Here is an 18,667-nt window from a genome sequence, read left to right on the forward strand (position 1 = left end):
TTAAAGAGAAACACCTTTTCAATAAAAGTTTCAAAGTACGTTTGCTCTGTGATGAAAAAGAAAGCAACCCCTATATGAAACTACTGCATTTTATAAATGTTTCAAAGAATATGCCTTTCTACAAATTGTTTTATAGCTGAAGGCTGTACCCCAAATTACAATTATCCACTTAGGGCAACAACCAACAATTTAAAAGTGGGAGGAGAAACACCAATCGTCTACTTAAATGGGGCTCATTCAGAACACCTTGGTCCCATTTCTCCCCAACCAAAAAACAGTTTTTTTTAATATAAAAGTCACTGAACCATCAATAATCCAATTGGAAAGACCACTTGCTGTTTTAAAGAAACCATACAAACACAGGCAAGTATTTTAATTAAGAGGTACAGCTAGTGTCTGGCCATGGTGCGGCTCACTCCCACATGCCTAATGCCAGCTGCAGAAAGGCAACATTCAAGCAGCTGCCTTAATTGGAGATGCTAGACCAACACATGCTAATTTGGCTGAGCCAAGTAATTGGTACGTATGCTACATTTCGAACAAAATATCCACCCATATTACAGATGTTGTTCTCTATCAGAGTAAACGATTGGTAACAAACAGTAATGAGGTTGAAATAAGCTATACTTGGTGAAATTGTTTAGTTGGACAGCTTTACAACAGGATCCCAAATTAGCTAAGAAAATCACATGTGCCAAAATTGGAACATAAACCGGATTTCAAAAGTATCTTTCTGTGCAAGATTAAAAACCCTATGACGTTTCACAATAGCTCTTCAGTTACCAAAACAATACTTGTGAACTTGCAAATTTTCTACCGTTTTTCCTGGTTAGATATACAGTCTTATTTCTTCCACAATTTAAATTTATGAGAATTGATGTCTCTCAATGAACTTTGGAAAACGCTGCAAAGCATTTGAACTTAATTATTCTTCCTGCCCTCCGTGTAAAATTTTCCAACATCATCTCTCTTAGCAACTTGGTATCAGTAATGATTGTGTTGTTCTGTAATGTCAATGTAAACGTAATTTCTGTGATTCCTCACTTATCTTAAGATACTATACTAATATCATAGTGAGCTAATAACATGGACTTTTTGACTACAGACAATTTCTGAAGATTAAAATTCCTAAAGAAAGCTCCAATTAGGATAAATTTAATGTGGTATTAAATTATCTCGTAACATAATGGCAGAGTTAATATATTTTAAGCTAAAGTTGAAAGCTTTAACTGGTCATCTAAATTTATGTATAAGTGGGTATGTAAAAAATATATTAACATCAACAAAGAAACTTATGAATTAAAGAGTCTGAATCCAGTAGCTTTGGAGAAAACTGATCCTTGAAAACATAGACTTCTCTTAACAAGAAAGCTATAAAAATGATTCTGTACCCTCTGTATCCAGCCTGGCTAGTAAAGCTTCCTTATCTCCTGAGAACACTCTCACTTCCTAAAAGTCTGTTAACTTTTTTGAGATTTTGTGTTGACTTTTGTCATGCTGTTAAATGCACCCATAAAGAGACACAGAGTGACAGAATGGATTAAAAAAAAAAAAAGAAGATCCACCAATAAATATGCTGTCTACAAGAGACACCTTAGAAACAAAGACATAAAGGTATTAAAAATCAAAGGATGGAAAAAAATAATAGCAAGCAAATAACTACCAAAGAAGAGCTGGAGTGGCAAGACTTTTGTCATGCTCTTGAATCATTTTTAAACAACAGTTTCTATTTTTGAAAAAGCTAGATTTCCTAACAATTGTCTCTTGCTGCTACGTTTTAATCACTTTTACTCTAAAACAAGACTGTAATCATTTCTTGTCTTAGGTACCTATGACTTATGCTCATACTTTGCTGTCTATGACTAGTCTCCTAGCAACTCGTTTTGATACTGCCTTTCCAAATTCAGGACTCAAATTCAGAATAATAAAATTGTTTGCTAAGATATATTTCACACCCAAACTATCTTTGGTGCCTCCCAGGCAGCCATTAGGTAGCACTATTGAGCAAGGAGGATATTAGAAATAATTAAAATGTGTTATATATTCTCCATATCCTCCATTAGCTCAGATCTCTATGAGAGTTGTCCTGTTTATCAAGCTCATAATATGGGAAGAACTGTTAAATCAATAAGAAAAGTTCAAATTCCTGGTCACTTATGTATAGGTCAGATGTAACTAATAATGCAAATGTTTCAACATTTGCACATGTTTCAGGGTGGACAGAACATCTTCATGACCCTGTGCAAAGACTGGCACAACAACTGTCAACAAAATGATTTCTAAGGTTATGTGTCTTAATATAAAATACTTTTGTTAATTGGTGGCAATTTTAAAGCACACTTTATGGAGGGCCCTGGATCTGCCAGTGCCTTTAGTGTCCATAGTAAGAATCATATCCTCAGGATAACGACTGACTAAATCATATGAATTAGTCCCATATTATACTCCAATGTTGTTGTTAGTTGCGTTGAGTTGGCTCCAACATATAGCGACCACATGTATAACAGAATAAAACAGTGCCCAGCCCTGAACCATCTTCACAATTGTTGGTGTGTCTGAGTCCATTGTTGCAGCCATCAGTCCATCTCAGTGATGGTTTCCCTATCTTTGCTGGCCCTCAACTATACCAAACAGTTTGTCATACTGTGGTAGCTTGCATGTTGCTATGATGCCAGAAGCTATGTCAAATACCAGCAGGTTCAGACATGATGGACAGGTTTCAGTGGAGCGTCCAGGTTAAGACAGACTAGGAAGAAAAGCTCGGCTATCTACTTCCAAAAATTGGCCAATAAAAAATACCCCAAGAGAAGACTCCATTTCCTTCCATTCTGATACTGTTAAATACCGTAACAAATTAACCAGAGGCTATTAGTCTGATTAACAGGGGGTTCTTCCCTTTCCTTCAAGCTTGCCTAAAGCCCCCCACCATAGCTGCTGGTCAGAAATTGAAAACATCAAAAGAGCAATAGCCTAAATAAATAAATAAACCAAACCCATTGCCATCAAGTCGATTTCAACTCATAACGACCCTATAGGACAGAGTAGAATTGCCCCCCCAGAGTTTCCAAGGAGCGCCTGGTGGATCCAAACTGCCAACCTTTTGGTTAGCAGCTGTAGCTCTTAACCACTACGCCTTAAGGGTTTCCAAAAGAGCAACAGCCTCAGTAAAAGACTGCATCAGTACTCTTGAGTATTACTGATGCTGCAGAGAATTGACTCATGGGTCAGGCGGGCTTCCACCCCAGTGTAAGCCAGCGATGTCACCAAGGGCAGACTATCTGACAGATTGAACCAGGAAACTGAGTCAGTACTCACAGGACTCCTTTATTCCAAAATCAGACACTTTGTAAAAGCACGATGCTGACCCAAAATCCATGAGAATAAGAACTAATTATGCAAGACTGAATAGAACCAATGAGGAGGATATAATAATGGTTAAAACATCTTCTAATGGTTTAAACATATTCTCTTTCTTCCTAACTTCTTATTAAGCCTCACTGTGGCTGGCTATACAAATTGGAATAAAATACTCTTTGAATGGTGTGTTCCTAGTGATCCCTCAGAATTCAGAAAAAAATATTCTTTGGGAAGCCTTAACATAATTTATAAACTGTGCCTGACTGTATTTTCCAAAGATGGCTACAGCCATATCTCCCATCCCATATGTTCTTCTACTGTGTTACCATGCCATTCCCCCATCAAGAGGTAGAGTCTAATCCCCTCCCCTTGGATCTGGACAGGCTTGTCTGCTTTGACCAATAGAATACAGCAGAAGTAATGCTATATGAGATACAACACTAGGACATAAAAAGATATTTGCTCTGGGGGAAGATGGATACCATGTTAGAAGTCCAACTACATGCTTCTAGCTTTCTAAGGCTACATATAGGCACTCAAGTCAATATCTCCAGCTGAGTCCAACCTTCCAGGCTCCTCTGCCCTGGCATGAGACATGTGAGAAGCCATCTTGGACCTTCAGACCAGACTATCCATCACTCAGTTATCTCAGTCAATGCCATAAGGAGCAAAAGGACTGTTCAACTTGAGTTCTGGCAAAATTCCCAACCAGCAGAATTCCTGAGCATCTGAAGCTGTTGTTGTTTTACATCGCCAAGTTTGGAGTGGTTTGCTAGGCAGCAATAGTAACTGGGACATAAACTAGTAAATCATTAAGTAAATTTAAAGATGATAAATTTGTAGAAAATATAAGACACATTCAATGATTTTTGTCGGAAAAAGTAACAGAACAATGGTTAAATACTACAGTCATTGTTGAGTTTTTTTAATATTATACGGCAATGCAATTATTTGCATGGCACAATAAGAATCTATTTTTTTCTATACCAGGAAATAACTAGATAAAACCAATTTGCAACCATGACCACACCAGAAATGTCTCATTTAACAGTAAATCTCATTTAATTAGGCATGATAAGCCCCCTAGTAAGGAACATGGACTGCACTCTCATATGCGAAAACAATGCTTCAGAGATCTCCAAGGAACTATCCGGGTACCTGCTCCATGGCTTGTGGGATACCAGCCTTAGTACAGAATGACACTCTCTGGAAGAGCAGGAACATAGACAAATTTGGGGATCTTAGAAATATGATACCTGTACCATTCATTATAGGTACTGCAAGCAAAACCAGTGGAGGTAAACTGAATGATTCTTGGCCTTGGGAGATGTGAACTCTAAAGGAGATAAAAATATTTCTGGCACTATTAAAAGAAAACAAAAAACAGTTGCCATAGAATCAGTTCTGTTTCACGGTGACCCCACGCCTGTTCGAAGAGAACTGTGCTCCATACAGTTTTCCACGGCTGGTTTTCGGGACGTACCTCACCAGGTCTTTCTCCCAAGGCACTTCAGGGTGGACTCTAACCTCCAACCTTTTGTTTAGCAGCAGGACACATTAACTGTTTGCACCTCCCAGGGACTTCACTACAGATGTGATTTCTATATATATATAGAAATGACTCTTGGGGCTTTATAAGATTCTCTCTCTAATCCTAACATCATGTGGTTCTAGTTAAATTAAACATACAACAAAAAGTTCTTTAAGCGCTCATTAATGCCTCTTGTTGGCTCTTATGTAAATGAAACAGGCTAAATATAACAGATCATTGTATCAATGACACTGCCTCAAAAAATTGTGGGACAAACTTATTTGGTGAAATCCACACCTGAACAACACAAATTTGACCACAAAAAAAGACTGAAAATGTGAAACTGACATTTTTTAACCTTACCCTAGCCATCTATCTGACCATAAACCAGTAAGATTTATATACCTAAAAGGTTTGCATTTCAAAAGATGAATCCATGGAATCACACGAACATCCTGATGCTTTACATCGTGAGATAAGTTATAGAAAAAAGAAATGCGGGGTTTTTTTAATTATCAAAGACAGAAACGTGTTTTTTTAAGCCAAAACTGACCAACCTGTATCCAACCAGAATTACCACCTGCCACATAATTATATGAATTGTAAGTATCACCATCTCTATAAGCTGTGAACCAGTAGGTTGTTCTGAGAGCTAGCCTCCTTTGCATTATGCTTTATTGCTAATAAAAACTCAATTCAGTGTTCAAAAAATTATCTAGGAATTTTTTTCTTTGACAAATCAAAATTAGCAAAAAAACTTAACAGATCAATAATCCTGGCTAACAATCATAATAAAATAAGCTGATGATATATGTGATGACTTTGAGCGTGTCTTATTTCAATGGGTGACAGGCATCTTTACAAAGAACTGTAATTTAATCAAAGCAGTCGATCCTCACAAAGTACTTATCCACTGTTGGTGAAACATTGAGCTCCCAGCTAAATTATACATAATCCTTTTGAATTTTTTTCTGAAGAACTTTGACTTTGATGAGTAGGCTGTCCTACGCATTCACAAAGAATTACTTCTACGGGCACAGAATCCCAAGTTTGTGACAATGGAGAGTTAGAAGGTGAAAGAAGCCAAGAGGAGGTCACCTAACTTTCCTTAAATGAGCAAGTTGACTCCTCTTCATTCTCCTCCTTTCCTCTTTCAATCAAAAGGGGAAGTAGGAGGGGTGAGTTTAATCTTCTGGGGTGAGTTAATGAGCTGGACTTGAAGTAACAACTTAGCCCAGCTAAACTGTGTAACTTGTTTCCTGAATGGACTCTGACTGATACAGATGTTGGTACCAAGAGTAGGATGCTGAGAAATAGACCCTCTAAGACAGGATTTTTATATTGGGCTGATTGGGTCCTCTGATTGTGTCCTTGGGCTTCAACATACTGCTAAGCTCTTTTCCAAAGGGCAATGGGATGCTAGTGATCCCTGAGGCAGTAGCATCACAATTAATCAAATTAACACCTGTGGTCAATCATGAAGAAGTATCTACTGAAGAAGTGCCTTGGGAGGCCAAGTGGCTGCTGCATTTGATTTTAGCAGAAATGATGAGTCTAAAGACTATGGTATGGGGTCGCTTCTTCTGAATGCACTGGAACACGTACAGAAAGAAAATGAAGAGCTTAGGTCTTTATAAACTTTTAACTGACACTTACAATCAGAGAGCTAGAGAACGTCTATAGCAGCCTAAAAGAAACTTTTCTTTCTTATAGCCATACAGGAGCCCTGGCGGCACAACAGTTAAGAGCTATAGCTGCTAACCAAAACGTCAGCAGTTTGAATTCACCAGGCACTCCTTGGAAACACTATGGGGAGATTCTACCCTGTCCTACATGACCACTGTAAGTCGGAATCGACTCAACAGCAGCAGGTTTGGGGTTTTTTGCTTATAGCCATACAGCCCACCTTACTGAGCATTAGATTTCACTGTGCCAGTTGCAGAATTAGAATTAAGTTGAACTCTACAGCCTCCCCAAGTCTCATGTGTGAGAGCAAAAACACTGAATGAGAAGTGAGACCCTGAGAGTTGGAATGAGGAAATCTATTCTAGGTGGGCTCAGATGAAACTGAGAAAATACTGCCTGCTCTCCTGTATCTTTTCCTGGTTTGAAAATCATGTAACAACTTCACCATAACTGCTAGGACAGTTTTCTTGCAAGAGGGTTCCTCTTCACCTCAAGACCCAACTCAACCATTCCTTACTGCTATCCAGAACTAGGGTTTTCTCTGGGGAATATGTACAAAGTCTGATCCAGAAAGTAGTATTTTATACACCAAAAGAATTGCAAAATTTTGCTAATTTGCATTAATGGTAACTTGGAGAATAAAAGTGGGAAAGGATTCTAAGAATGTTAGATTAAGGATCTATAACATTGGATTGGGCCACATTTTTTTATTTGAGTTGTTTACCAGGGATTTAGGATTTAATGGTCAGCTCATACAGCTGGAAGGGGCTCTAAAAGTTAACTTGGTTAGCTGCAACTTGGACTCCATGATAAACCAAAACCCACTTCCCTTGAGTCAATTCCGACTCAGAGTGATGCTACAGGACAGAATAGAACTGCCCCATAGGGTTTCAAGGAGCAGCTGGTGGATTTGAACTGTCAACCTTTTTCTTTCTTTGGTTAGCAGCTGAACTCTTAACCACTGTGCCACCAGAGCTCCAACTCCATGATAGCCTACATTTAATGACAGTGGGAGGTCAGACTTCTCAGGCATAATGTAGAGAAAGGAATCCAAAGCCTTAAGAAAAGAGAGGTGTTGGGGTAAATTTATCACATGCAACTTTGCATACAGAATCCCTCCACCACTACAGCTATCTTGTATCTTTCTTATTTACCATTATATCCTCACCGCCAGTACCTGGTACACAGTAAGCACTCATATATGTGTTGAAGGCATAAACAAAGAAATGCAGAGTTAGTCTGTCTTTGTCAACTTTAAATCCTGGTCCTTCCTTCTCCCGGAATAGTTATGTTTGTGAAAACTCAGAGATGGTTTATATTTGAGTTGAAAACTTATCCTAACCTACAAATCTCTGTGTATTTCTTCAGCTTAGAGCCTGACAACATGGTCACCTCTCCCACTAAATTAATACTATGCCCAGAAAAACATTCTACAAAATTTTCAACAAGCCAAAAAAAACCTTATATTAAAAGGTCAATTCACTGCCTTCACCATCTGTTGCTTCATGAAAATGTTTGAACAGGAACCTTTCTCCAGAATCACATATTGCTCACAGTCCCATGTCACCTCATATCACAAGTTAATGAAATTCTCAAATATCATTAAAGTATACCTTCTGACTTGTTGAGCAATCTTTGCACAGGCTGGAGCACATGCTGAAAGAATGTCACCAGGCAGAGCTTTCCTTGTTTCCATATTGAATAGGTGATGGATTCATTCTTATCATAGGGACAAGGCATTTCAAAATTCAACATTCCATTTAATATAAAAGCCTTTATTTTCTGACTATGAATCTTTACTTCCATCATTAGCACTAGTAGTTGCTTTCATTAAGAGCCAATTTCTACATACACACACATAACACATTTTTATCCCTCTGAGAGTTATTACATACACCATTATAAGTAGCACAAAACAAAACAGTACTAAGATCCAGGCAGCATGTTAAGTTCCCTACTATCTAAGTAACCACCTCAGGTTCATTAGCGTCACAGCTTAATTCAAATTAACACCTCAGCAAAATGACCAAATTCTGTGTGTGTTGGACCATTGGGATTGCCATTAAATAACTGAAGCCTTGAATGTTAAATGCTTAAATACCACATAGCTCACCTTTGTAAATATCTCTGCTCTCAGCTGGGATTAAAAAAAGAGAGGTGGGGAGAGATTTCACACACTTAACACTGGGAATCTACAGATGAAGATCTGTTTTTCACCTAAAGACGAAGTACACCTATGTGCAATCTGTCCAGTAGGACCAGCTGTGGTCTGGAGAGAAATAATAGCAAAAATATATACCTCACAAGGATGTTGGGAGCATCAAAGGTGATAACACGTTGGGGAATGAAAGAATATAAAGCACTATACAACTGTTAGTAGTAAATGGTAATGTTACTAACAAAACACAGTAGACTCAACAACAACAATAAAAATTTTTTTAAAAATACCTCAGTAGATATCCTCTCATCTGAAGGAACTGGCATAGTCTATTACCGAGAAAAGTCAGTGAAAGCAAGGAATCACAGGAAATGATAAATATACACTGTAACCAAATTTTATTTTCACTTAAACCATGTATAAATAACTTGATTCACCAATCCTCTGTGTAGGATAAGGCCTCGTCTTTGAGTTTGGATCTGCTGATTAGAGTTCCAAGGTCTTTTTTGCATAAACCATACCATGTATGTATCACATAATTCCAATTCCAGTTCCTTTACAGTGCAGTGAAAACTTCAACACATAGGAAGCTATGAAAGTGTCAGTTTCTTCTGAATTTTTATAACTTTCTCTGATATTTTACATTTGTCTTGTTCACTTCTAATTTGACAGCCAATTTCTGAAAGAACTCACTTTTTTTTCAGAGCATTGAATTTAGTTTTTTCAGAGCATTGAATTTAGCATGTCTCCTTCTTACACTAATATTTTATCAATTTATAGAATTATTTTATAACAAATATTCCTACCATAAGCAAGTTTGGGAACAAATATAACTGATTCTTAATAAGTAAACAACTTGACTTGTGGGAGTAAAAGTGCACAAGAATCACACTGAGAAGCTTATTGGTCACAAAGAATCATCATACGGTAGGCATCAGTCAGTGTGTTTTACCAACGAAATGGACAGCACTGGTTTATCTAGCTGGTTGGTTAAAGAGATGTCAGTTAAGACTATTTGCCATATTATAATTCAGGTCAAATTTCAAAATAGTTCCCCTGCCACACGTGTACATGCTACCTTTTGTGTTTTCCTTTCACCATCTGTGTTAGGCATTTATTGTTATTTTTGTGTGTCATCAAGTCGATTCCAACTGATGGCGACAATATAGGACAGGGAAGAGCTGCCCCATAGGGTTTCCACGGCTGCAATCTTTACAGAAGCTGATTGCCAGGTCTTTTCTTTTGCAGAGTGGCTGGTGGGTTTGAGCCAATGACCTTTCAGTTAGCAGACAAGTGCTTAAACATTTAGCCACCAGGGCTCCTTGTTAGATATTTAGAGACGATGAAATCAAAAGAGTAAAAACATTCAAGTACACAGAAATGAAGCAACAGAAAAGAAATTCAGACACTTAAGTAGAGCATGATTAAAGAATCAGATATTTGACTCCTGGCAGTAACAGAAACTAAGTGAGTCACTAAAAGACTTTTAAATAATTACAATAGGACTAAATTAATTTTACAAAACTGATGATCCATCTTTAAAGCATCTTTTTAACCGCATGAAAAAGAAGTATTCTGAACTGTAAGTCAATACGTCAGTGCTGTGTATCTACTTAAAAACATTAAACTCAGATTATCTGTATTCCTTTCATAATCATGAGAGAGAAAGACAGAGACAGTGATGTGAGAACTTACTTATTTCACTAGAAACCTGGTTCAGTTTATCCTGTGATCTGCTGATAAGGACAACTTTCATTCCACGCTTTGCTAACTGAAACAATAAGAGAGACCAAACAGCTCAATCACACTTGTGCATTTCATTTTAAAACAGAAACTAGATATATGCCCATTTTAAGAAAACATGCTATATGATAATCCAAATTAAAAAACAAATAAACCTGAGTGTAATGAATGGGCAGTCCAAAAAGAACACTTTACGAAAGGATCCCCCATAGAGTTAGCTTTCTAAATCAAGCTAGTATTTAAATGCCCAAGGGTTGTAAGGGAGACTTTTACTTTTCATTCTGTACCCTTCTATACTGTTTGATGGAAACCCTGGTGGTGTAGTGGTAAAGAGCTATGGCTGCTAACCAAAAGGTCAATAGTTCAAATCTACCAGGCATTCCTTGAAAACTCTATGGGGCAGTTACACTCTGTCCTATAGGGTTGCTATTTAGTCAGAATCGACTCCACGCCAACAGGTTTTATACATATATATATATGTACTGTTTGAGGAGCCCTGGTGGTACAGTGTTTAAGAGCTTGGCTGCTAACCAAGATGTCAGTGGTTTGAATTCACCAGCTACTCCTTGGAAACCCTATGGGGCAGTTCTACTCTGTCCTACAGGGTCGCTATGAGTTGGAATTGACTTGATGGCAACGAGTTTTGTTTTTGTCTTTTTATACTGTTTTAATCTATTACTTCTGTAATTTAAAAAATAGTTTTATAAAAGTTCTTCCTTCCGGTTAGATGCATAAAACAAAGACCAGAGGACTGAGAAAGAAAACTACAGTTAAAATCTTAGGAATTTCTAAAAATGCAGTCAATTTTTAAATTTTTAAGAGTTATATTTTATAGACAATCAAGACAAACTGAAGTGGTTAACTGAATAAATAACTGATTTCTGGAGTACCTGCTATGTAAGTACCCAGAACTGTGCAAATGCTGTATAGGATGAAAAAGATTTATGGTAACTAGTCCCTAACCCCCGAGATGTATAAATATAGGGGTAGAGAAAAAACATACTAATATACATAAAACTTCTCGGTAAACCAGATATCAGACAGTATAAAAATGAGCAATAAATTAGGTGCTATGAACTATAACTGATTGGTAAACTGACATGCTAGCCTTAAATCCCAAACTTAGTTTTCATTAGTTAATGAGCGATAATCACATATAAGAGAAAATATGGAAAAAAAAATTTTTTAAGTAAGGAAGACTGGTAATGATTCGCTAATTAATCTGCTATAAAACCACTAAAAAAGCTCTTAGTCTATACTGATAATTTAAAAAAATCAACATGGGAGAAGGGATAATGAAAAGCTCCTATTCATAGTCAAACACCATCTAATAAATGTAGAAGGACAGAAATCATTAGTAAATCACCACTTCTTAGACCACCGCGGTAATAACTAATTTAGGCAAGAACTGTCAATGGGTGTTAAAACCATTTGATGAAAGACTGTTGGGAAACAGGATATTTATGCAGTCTGGAAGTATCAGTCCACAGGTTTCTGATTAATTACAAAAGGGGAAAGGTACCCTTATAGTAGAGAATTATGGTGGACAATGTCTTAATAAATGATTTATCTTAATGTCATAATAATGGAGCAAATGGACTTCTCGTGCTTCCTGATATCTGCTAAAAATGTTTAATCTGAATCTTATCATGAGGAAATCATCAGACAAATTCAAATTAAGAAATCCTCTGTAAACTGGTCTGGATTTTGCAAAATGTCATTGCCATAAAAAGAAAAACAAAAATGGATAGGGGATTCTTCTAGATTAAAAGAGACTAAAAGACATGGCACGTATATGCAACACATAATCCTTAACTGAATGTTGAGACAAACAAACCAAAAAGAAAGATCTATAAAAGACATTATTGAGACAACTTGAGAAACTTGGATATGGGCTGTACGCTACATGGGAGTATTCTAAACCCACTGCCATGGTGTTGATCTAACTCATGGTAACGCCATGTGTGTCAGATTAGACCTGTGTTCCACAGGGTTTTCAGTGGCTGATTTTTCGGAAGTAGGTCACCAGGCATTTCTTCCAAAGAGCCTCTGGGAGGACTCAAATCAGCCAAGCATGATAACTGTTCGTACCACCCAGTTACACTTCCTAGCTGTGACCACTGTATTATGGTTAGAAGAGTGAATGTTCTTATTCTTAGAAAGCACATGTTGAAATACTTAGGGTTGAATTGTCATGGTGTCCGTAACTAACAAATGCCCCAGCTAAATAATAAGTAAATGCGGCAAAATGTTAACAACAGGTGAATCCAGCTAGAGGGTATATGGGTGGTCCTTGTATTCTTCTTGGAACTTTTTTGTAGTTCTGGTATTTGTCAAAATATGAAGCTGGGAAAGCAAAGGATTTAAAAAACATGTATCCTTTGGGAATGACAAATGAGAGTCTCAATGGAGTTAATGGGATTCTCATTGCAGTCAACGAATATCAAAGGTTGTGGGTACCTTCATGAGGACTGGAAGGTGAAGAAGTTCGTCTAAAGGGTATTGCCAAACTTCTGCTTTGTATAACGGTCTCCAAACTATTACTCTTTCTCATCATTTAATTACATTAGAGCAGACTTGGCAGAATCCTTTGCTATGTCTGTCAATACCTTTTGTCAGTCAGAGCCCTTCTGTGAAAATGATGCCATGGGCTACCCTGGAAACTTAACTGTTGTATAATAATATTTCTATATTTTGGAAAAAAAGTCCAAAACAACTTTAAAAACTGAGGGCTGGCTATATTTACACGATATAAATAAAACTACACTAAATTCTTAGCAATTCAACTTACCAGAATAGAAAGCTTTGTACTTAATTTGCAATAACATTTATTTTAAAAACAAATAAATAAACTTGGTATTTCTGACAAGATAGAACATCTACCATACTGTATAACATTAAATTTTTGTTTTTAACTGTAAATGTCAAAACTACTGTAAGACATCATTACATATTTGTTCTTATTTTTTATACCAAAAAGAAAGACTTTGAAAGTTAACCTACCTCTTCTGCATATGACTTTCCGATTCCATCAGTACTACCTGTGACAACTGAGAAAAGAAAAAAAGTAACAGTTTAGTTTAAGAGCTACAATGGAGAACTGATCATAGTTAGGAACCAACAATACACAGGAGGATCTGTGTAATATTTTAATGTAAAATATAAAGCAATATTAGTGGTTCAAATTTAAGGTTGAACACCCACCAAACCAACCAAAACCAAACCCAGTGCCGTCGAGTCGATTCTGACTCATAGCAACCCTATAGGACAGAGTAGAACTGCCCCATAGAGTTTCCACGGAGCACTGGCAGATTCGAACTGCTGATGCCTTGGTTAGCAGCTGTAGCACTTAACCACTATGCCATCAGGGTTTCCGTACATCCACCATAATGGCTAAAATTAAAAAGACTGCAATACCAAATACTGGTGAGGATGTGGAGCAGCTAAAACTTGCATACATTGCTAGGAGCACTGTAAATTGATCCAATTACTTTGGAAAAACTTTAACAATATGTCTAAACGTATGTCTACCCCATGACCCAGCAATTCCCAAGGGATATGAATGCATTATGTCCACCAAAAGAACAACCTTGGCATCTTTATTCATAGCAGCCAAACATGCCAAAATGTCAATCTACAGGAGAATGAGTAAATTGAGGTATATTCATACAATGAAATACTACACAGCAATTAAAAAAAAAAAAACTGATATACACAAAACATGGTTGACCCTCCCGATCATTACGATGAGTGGATGTTATGATTCCATTTATGAAGTTCAAGAAAAGGCATAACAAATCTGTGGTGATAGAAGTCAAAATATTGATAACCTCTGGGTAAAACCAAACCTACTGCCATCTCATAGCAACCCTATGGGACAGAGTAGAACTGCCCCGTAGGGTTTCCAAGGAGCAGCTAGTGGATTCAAACTGTCCACCTTTTGGTTAGCAGCCAAACGTTTAGCCACTGTGCCACCAAGGCTCCGGGTAGAGTGACAGATGGCAGGAAAGGGGCATAAAGGAACCTTCTGGGGGTACAGGGACTATTCAATAGCTTGATTTGGATGGCAGTTACCTGTATGTGTGTGTGTAAAAATTCACTGAGCTGTACAGTTAAGAATTGATCATTGTATACATTTACACATATGCTATACCTTAATGTTTTTGTTTATTTTAGAAATTAAGGATAGTGAAAAGAAATTGAATAAGATCTAATTCCTCCATGGAAATGCATACTTCTCTTACAAATTAAAAAAACTGATGTAGCAGAAACATTTGGAAATTACCATGGGTGAGGCTACACCATGCTATCTTATCTTTGGAATACTGGAATCACTTTCGTTGCATGGTCGTCTGCCTCAAAAGATTAGAGATGTCCCCCAAATTTCTCTATGATTTTGTCCAACACATTTGCACTTATGGAAAACAAATGATGGTATAAAGTAGAAAAAAATTTCCCCCCAAAAACATTTCTTTCAAATTACACAAGATAGCCCCATTTTTACTATTCAGAGATGTGGCAAACACATCCGTATTTTTCCTGGTCATATCTTTTAGAATCTCATCAGCCTGCATCTTTTGAAAAATTTTAAAGACTTGTTATGAAAAAAGTCGAGCATATCCAAAGGTAAAGAGAACAGCATAAGAAATCCCCAGATACCCATGACCCAGCTTCACAGATTATCAGCCTGATGTTAGTCTTGTTTCACGTAAACCCTCACCTATTCCTCCCCACCTCAGATGGTTCTGAAGTGAATTCCAAACATATCACTTCATCCATTAATAGTTCAGTGTGTATCCATTATTAAACAGAACCAAAACACACTAGGCACGTTCCTCAAAATGTAAACAGTAATTCTTTAATATCAAATATCCAAATTAGTATATTAATTTCCCCCAACTATTTCTTAAAAACTTCTAATAGTCTTTAAATAAATTTCTCTCTCTCACATTCAATTTATTTGTCATATGGGGTCATATAGTTACATTTTCCCAGCCTGGCATTTGCTGATTAAATTCCCTTTTGATGTCATTTAATATGTTCCTCTGTCTCTTTGTGGTTAGATAGAGAGGATTAATCAAATTCAGATTTGATTTTTTTGCTAAGAATATTTCTTAAGTGATACAGTATATTTATATCAGCAGGCATATGATGTCTGGTTATCTTTCTTTTTGTAATGTTAGCAGTCATTGATGCTCACTGCCTAGATCCATTATTTCATTAAAAACAAACCAAATCAATTGCCGTCAAGTCGATTTTGACTCATAGCAACCCTACAGGATAGAGCAGAAATGTCCCACAGAGCTTCTAAGGAGCAACTGGTGGATTCGAACTGCCGACCTTTAGGTCAGCAGCCCAACACTTAACCGGTGCGCCAACCAGGCTCCTGTTTTAATATTTCAGTAAGGGTTACAAAATGGTGATATTTGAATTCTATGATTTCGTTTTCACTTATTACCTAGGATATTTCCACAGAGAAACTCTTCCTCCTCAGTTATTTTCTTATCATAAAATATAGTTTGCACAAGAACTCAGGATAACTGCTTGATTTTTTCCCTCCTTTTACGTACCTGTCTTCAAAACAAATTGATTCCCTGGCATCTTCCAAAGGTAATCCATTCGTTTTTATTGTTGTGATTTTGTTTTCAAGAAACATTATTAACTCGTGGATTGAAATGTTTTTGGTAGAACCTGTAACTTTTCATCTCCTGAGTGTTTTTTGAGGTGGGGGCCCAAATTTTATATTGTATGCCTGATTCATGAATGTTTTACACATGCATACATTCTGTCAATATTCACTGTATATTATTCTGGCAATAGGAATATATTATTCACTACTGAGTCAAATGGAATAGTCTATTTCCTTTCTGTCTTTTCTTGGAGTCTTGTTTTTCCATTTGCACGGTTTTCTATTTAAGTCTTCCCTCATCCTCCAACAGCCTCTCAATATAATTTTTCACACAATCAACCCTATCAATTTGTTCCTTTTTTCCCACCCTTCTCAAAGCCCTCTAGCTTTTATCATTCTCCAATTTGGAATAGTTACTCTGCTAATGTGCTGCCTAGCTGTGGTCCTGGGAAATCATCTTGGAATGCCCTTCTGTGTTGAACCCCTGGTTTTCTAGATCTTGTTCTACTCCCTCACTATGATGGAGCTCATTCACCAGTAACCTCCCAAGAAAGAATGCATGGAGACAATTTCTTGTAAACTTTTTTTTTGTTTTTAAATAAGCTCTTTATTTTAGAATAGTTTTAGACTTGCCAAGATGTATAGGTGAATATAGTAGAGTTCCCATATATTCCAGTCCTAGTTTCTATCACTAACATCTTGTATTGCTATCGAGTCAATTCCGACTCATAGCGACGATACAGGACAGAGTAGAACTGCCCCATAGAGTTTCTAAGGAGTGCCTGGTGGATTCAAACTGCCAACTTTTTGGTTAACAGCCACATTTCTTGGCATAGATGAGTGAGCACTTCCAGCACTGCAACCATTTGCTGTAACATCTGAATTGATATTCCGTCAATTCCTGGAGCCTTGTTTTTCACCAGTGCCTTCAGTGCAGATTCCTTCAGGACCATTGGTTCCTGATCATATGCTACCTCTTGAAATGGTTGGATGTCGACTAATTCTTTTTGGTATAATGATTCTGTATTCCTTCCATCTTCTTTCGATGCTTCCTGCATTGTTTAATATCTTCCCCATAGAATCCTTCACTATTGCAACTCGAGGCTTGAAATCTTTCTTCAGTTCTTTCAGGTTGAGAAACACTTAGCATGTTCTTCCCTTTTGGTTCTCCATCTCCAGCTCCTTGCACATGTCACTATCATACTTTGTCTTCTCGAGCTACCCTTTGAAATCTTCTGTTAAGTTCTTACACTTCATCGTTTCTTCCTTTTGCTTTAGCTGCTCGACGTTCAAGAGCAAGTTTCAGGGTCTCCTCTTACTTCCATCTTGGTCCTTTCTTTCTTTCCTGTCTTTTCAAAGACCTCTTGCTTTCCTCATGTATGATGTACTTGAGGTCATTCCATGACTTGTCTAGTCTTCAGTCACTAGCGTTCAACGTGTCAAATCTATTCTTGAGATGGTCTCTAAAATCAGGTGGGATATACTCAAGGTTGTATTTTGGCGACTGTGGACTGGCTCCGATTTTCTTCAGTTTCAGCTTGCATACGAGTAATTGATGCTCTGTTCCACAGTCAGCCCCTGGCCTTGTTCTGACCGATGATATTAATGGAAACATCGTCTCTTTCCACACATGTAGTCGATTTGACTCCTGTGTGTTCCATCTGGCGAGGTCCATGTGTATAGTCACCGTTTGTATTGGTGAAATAAAGATATTTACAATGAAGAAGTCATCGGTCTTGCAAAATTCTGTCATCTAATCTCCAGCATTGTTTCTATCACCAAGGCCATATTTTCCAATTAGCAGTCCTTCTTCTTTGTTTCCAACTTTCGCATTCCAATCACCAGTAATTATCAATGCATCCTGGCTCCAGGTTCTATCAATTTCAGACTGCAGAAGCTGGTAAAAATCTTTAATTTCTTCATCTTTGGCCTTAGTGCTTGGTGCATAAATTTGAATAACAGTCATTAACTGGTCTTACTTGTAGGTGTATGGACATCATCCTATCACTGACAGCACTGTACTTCAAGATAGATCTTGAAATGTTCTTTTTGACGATGAATGCAACACCATTCCTCTTCAAGTTGTCATTCCCAGCATAGTAGACTATATGACTATCCAATTCAAAATGGTCAATACCAGTCCATTTCAGCTCACTAATGCCCAGGACATCGATGTTTATGTCTTCCATTTCGTTTTTGACAATTTCCAATTTTCCTAGGTTCATACTTTGTACATTCCAGGTTCAGATTATTAATGGGTGTTTGCAGCTGTTTCTTCTCATTTTGAGTCCTGCCACATCAGCAAATGAAGGTCCTCTAAGCATTACTCCACCCACGTCATTAAGGTCAACTCTACTTTGAGGAGGCAGCTCTACCCTAGTCATCTTTTGAGTGCCTTCCAACCTGGGGGGCTCATCTTCCCGCACTGTATCAGACAATGTTCTGCTGCTATTCATGAGGTTTTCACCGGCTAACTGTTTTCAGAAGTAGGCTGCCGGGTCCTTCTTCCTAACCTGCCTTAGTCTGGAAGTTCAGCTGAAACCTGTCCTCCATGCGTGACCCT

At 37.5% G+C, this 18,667-nt stretch overlaps 1 protein-coding gene across 1 annotated transcript in view; it reads right to left on the reverse strand.

Moving 5' to 3' along the window:
• Positions 1–18,667, reverse strand: part of HSD17B12 (hydroxysteroid 17-beta dehydrogenase 12) — a 191,922-nt gene that overhangs the window by 101,374 nt on the left and 71,881 nt on the right. Inside the window, exons 2-3 of the mRNA XM_003412269.4 lie at positions 13,479–13,525; positions 10,428–10,503 (exon numbers count right to left, since the gene is read on the reverse strand). Of these exons, the coding sequence (XP_003412317.1) occupies positions 10,428–10,503; positions 13,479–13,525 (123 nt within the window). The remainder of the gene's footprint in view (positions 1–10,427; positions 10,504–13,478; positions 13,526–18,667) is intronic.

The sequence above is a fragment of the Loxodonta africana genome, chromosome 7 (assembly GCF_030014295.1).
Source record: "Loxodonta africana isolate mLoxAfr1 chromosome 7, mLoxAfr1.hap2, whole genome shotgun sequence".
Classification (NCBI taxonomy): domain Eukaryota; kingdom Metazoa; phylum Chordata; class Mammalia; order Proboscidea; family Elephantidae; genus Loxodonta; species Loxodonta africana.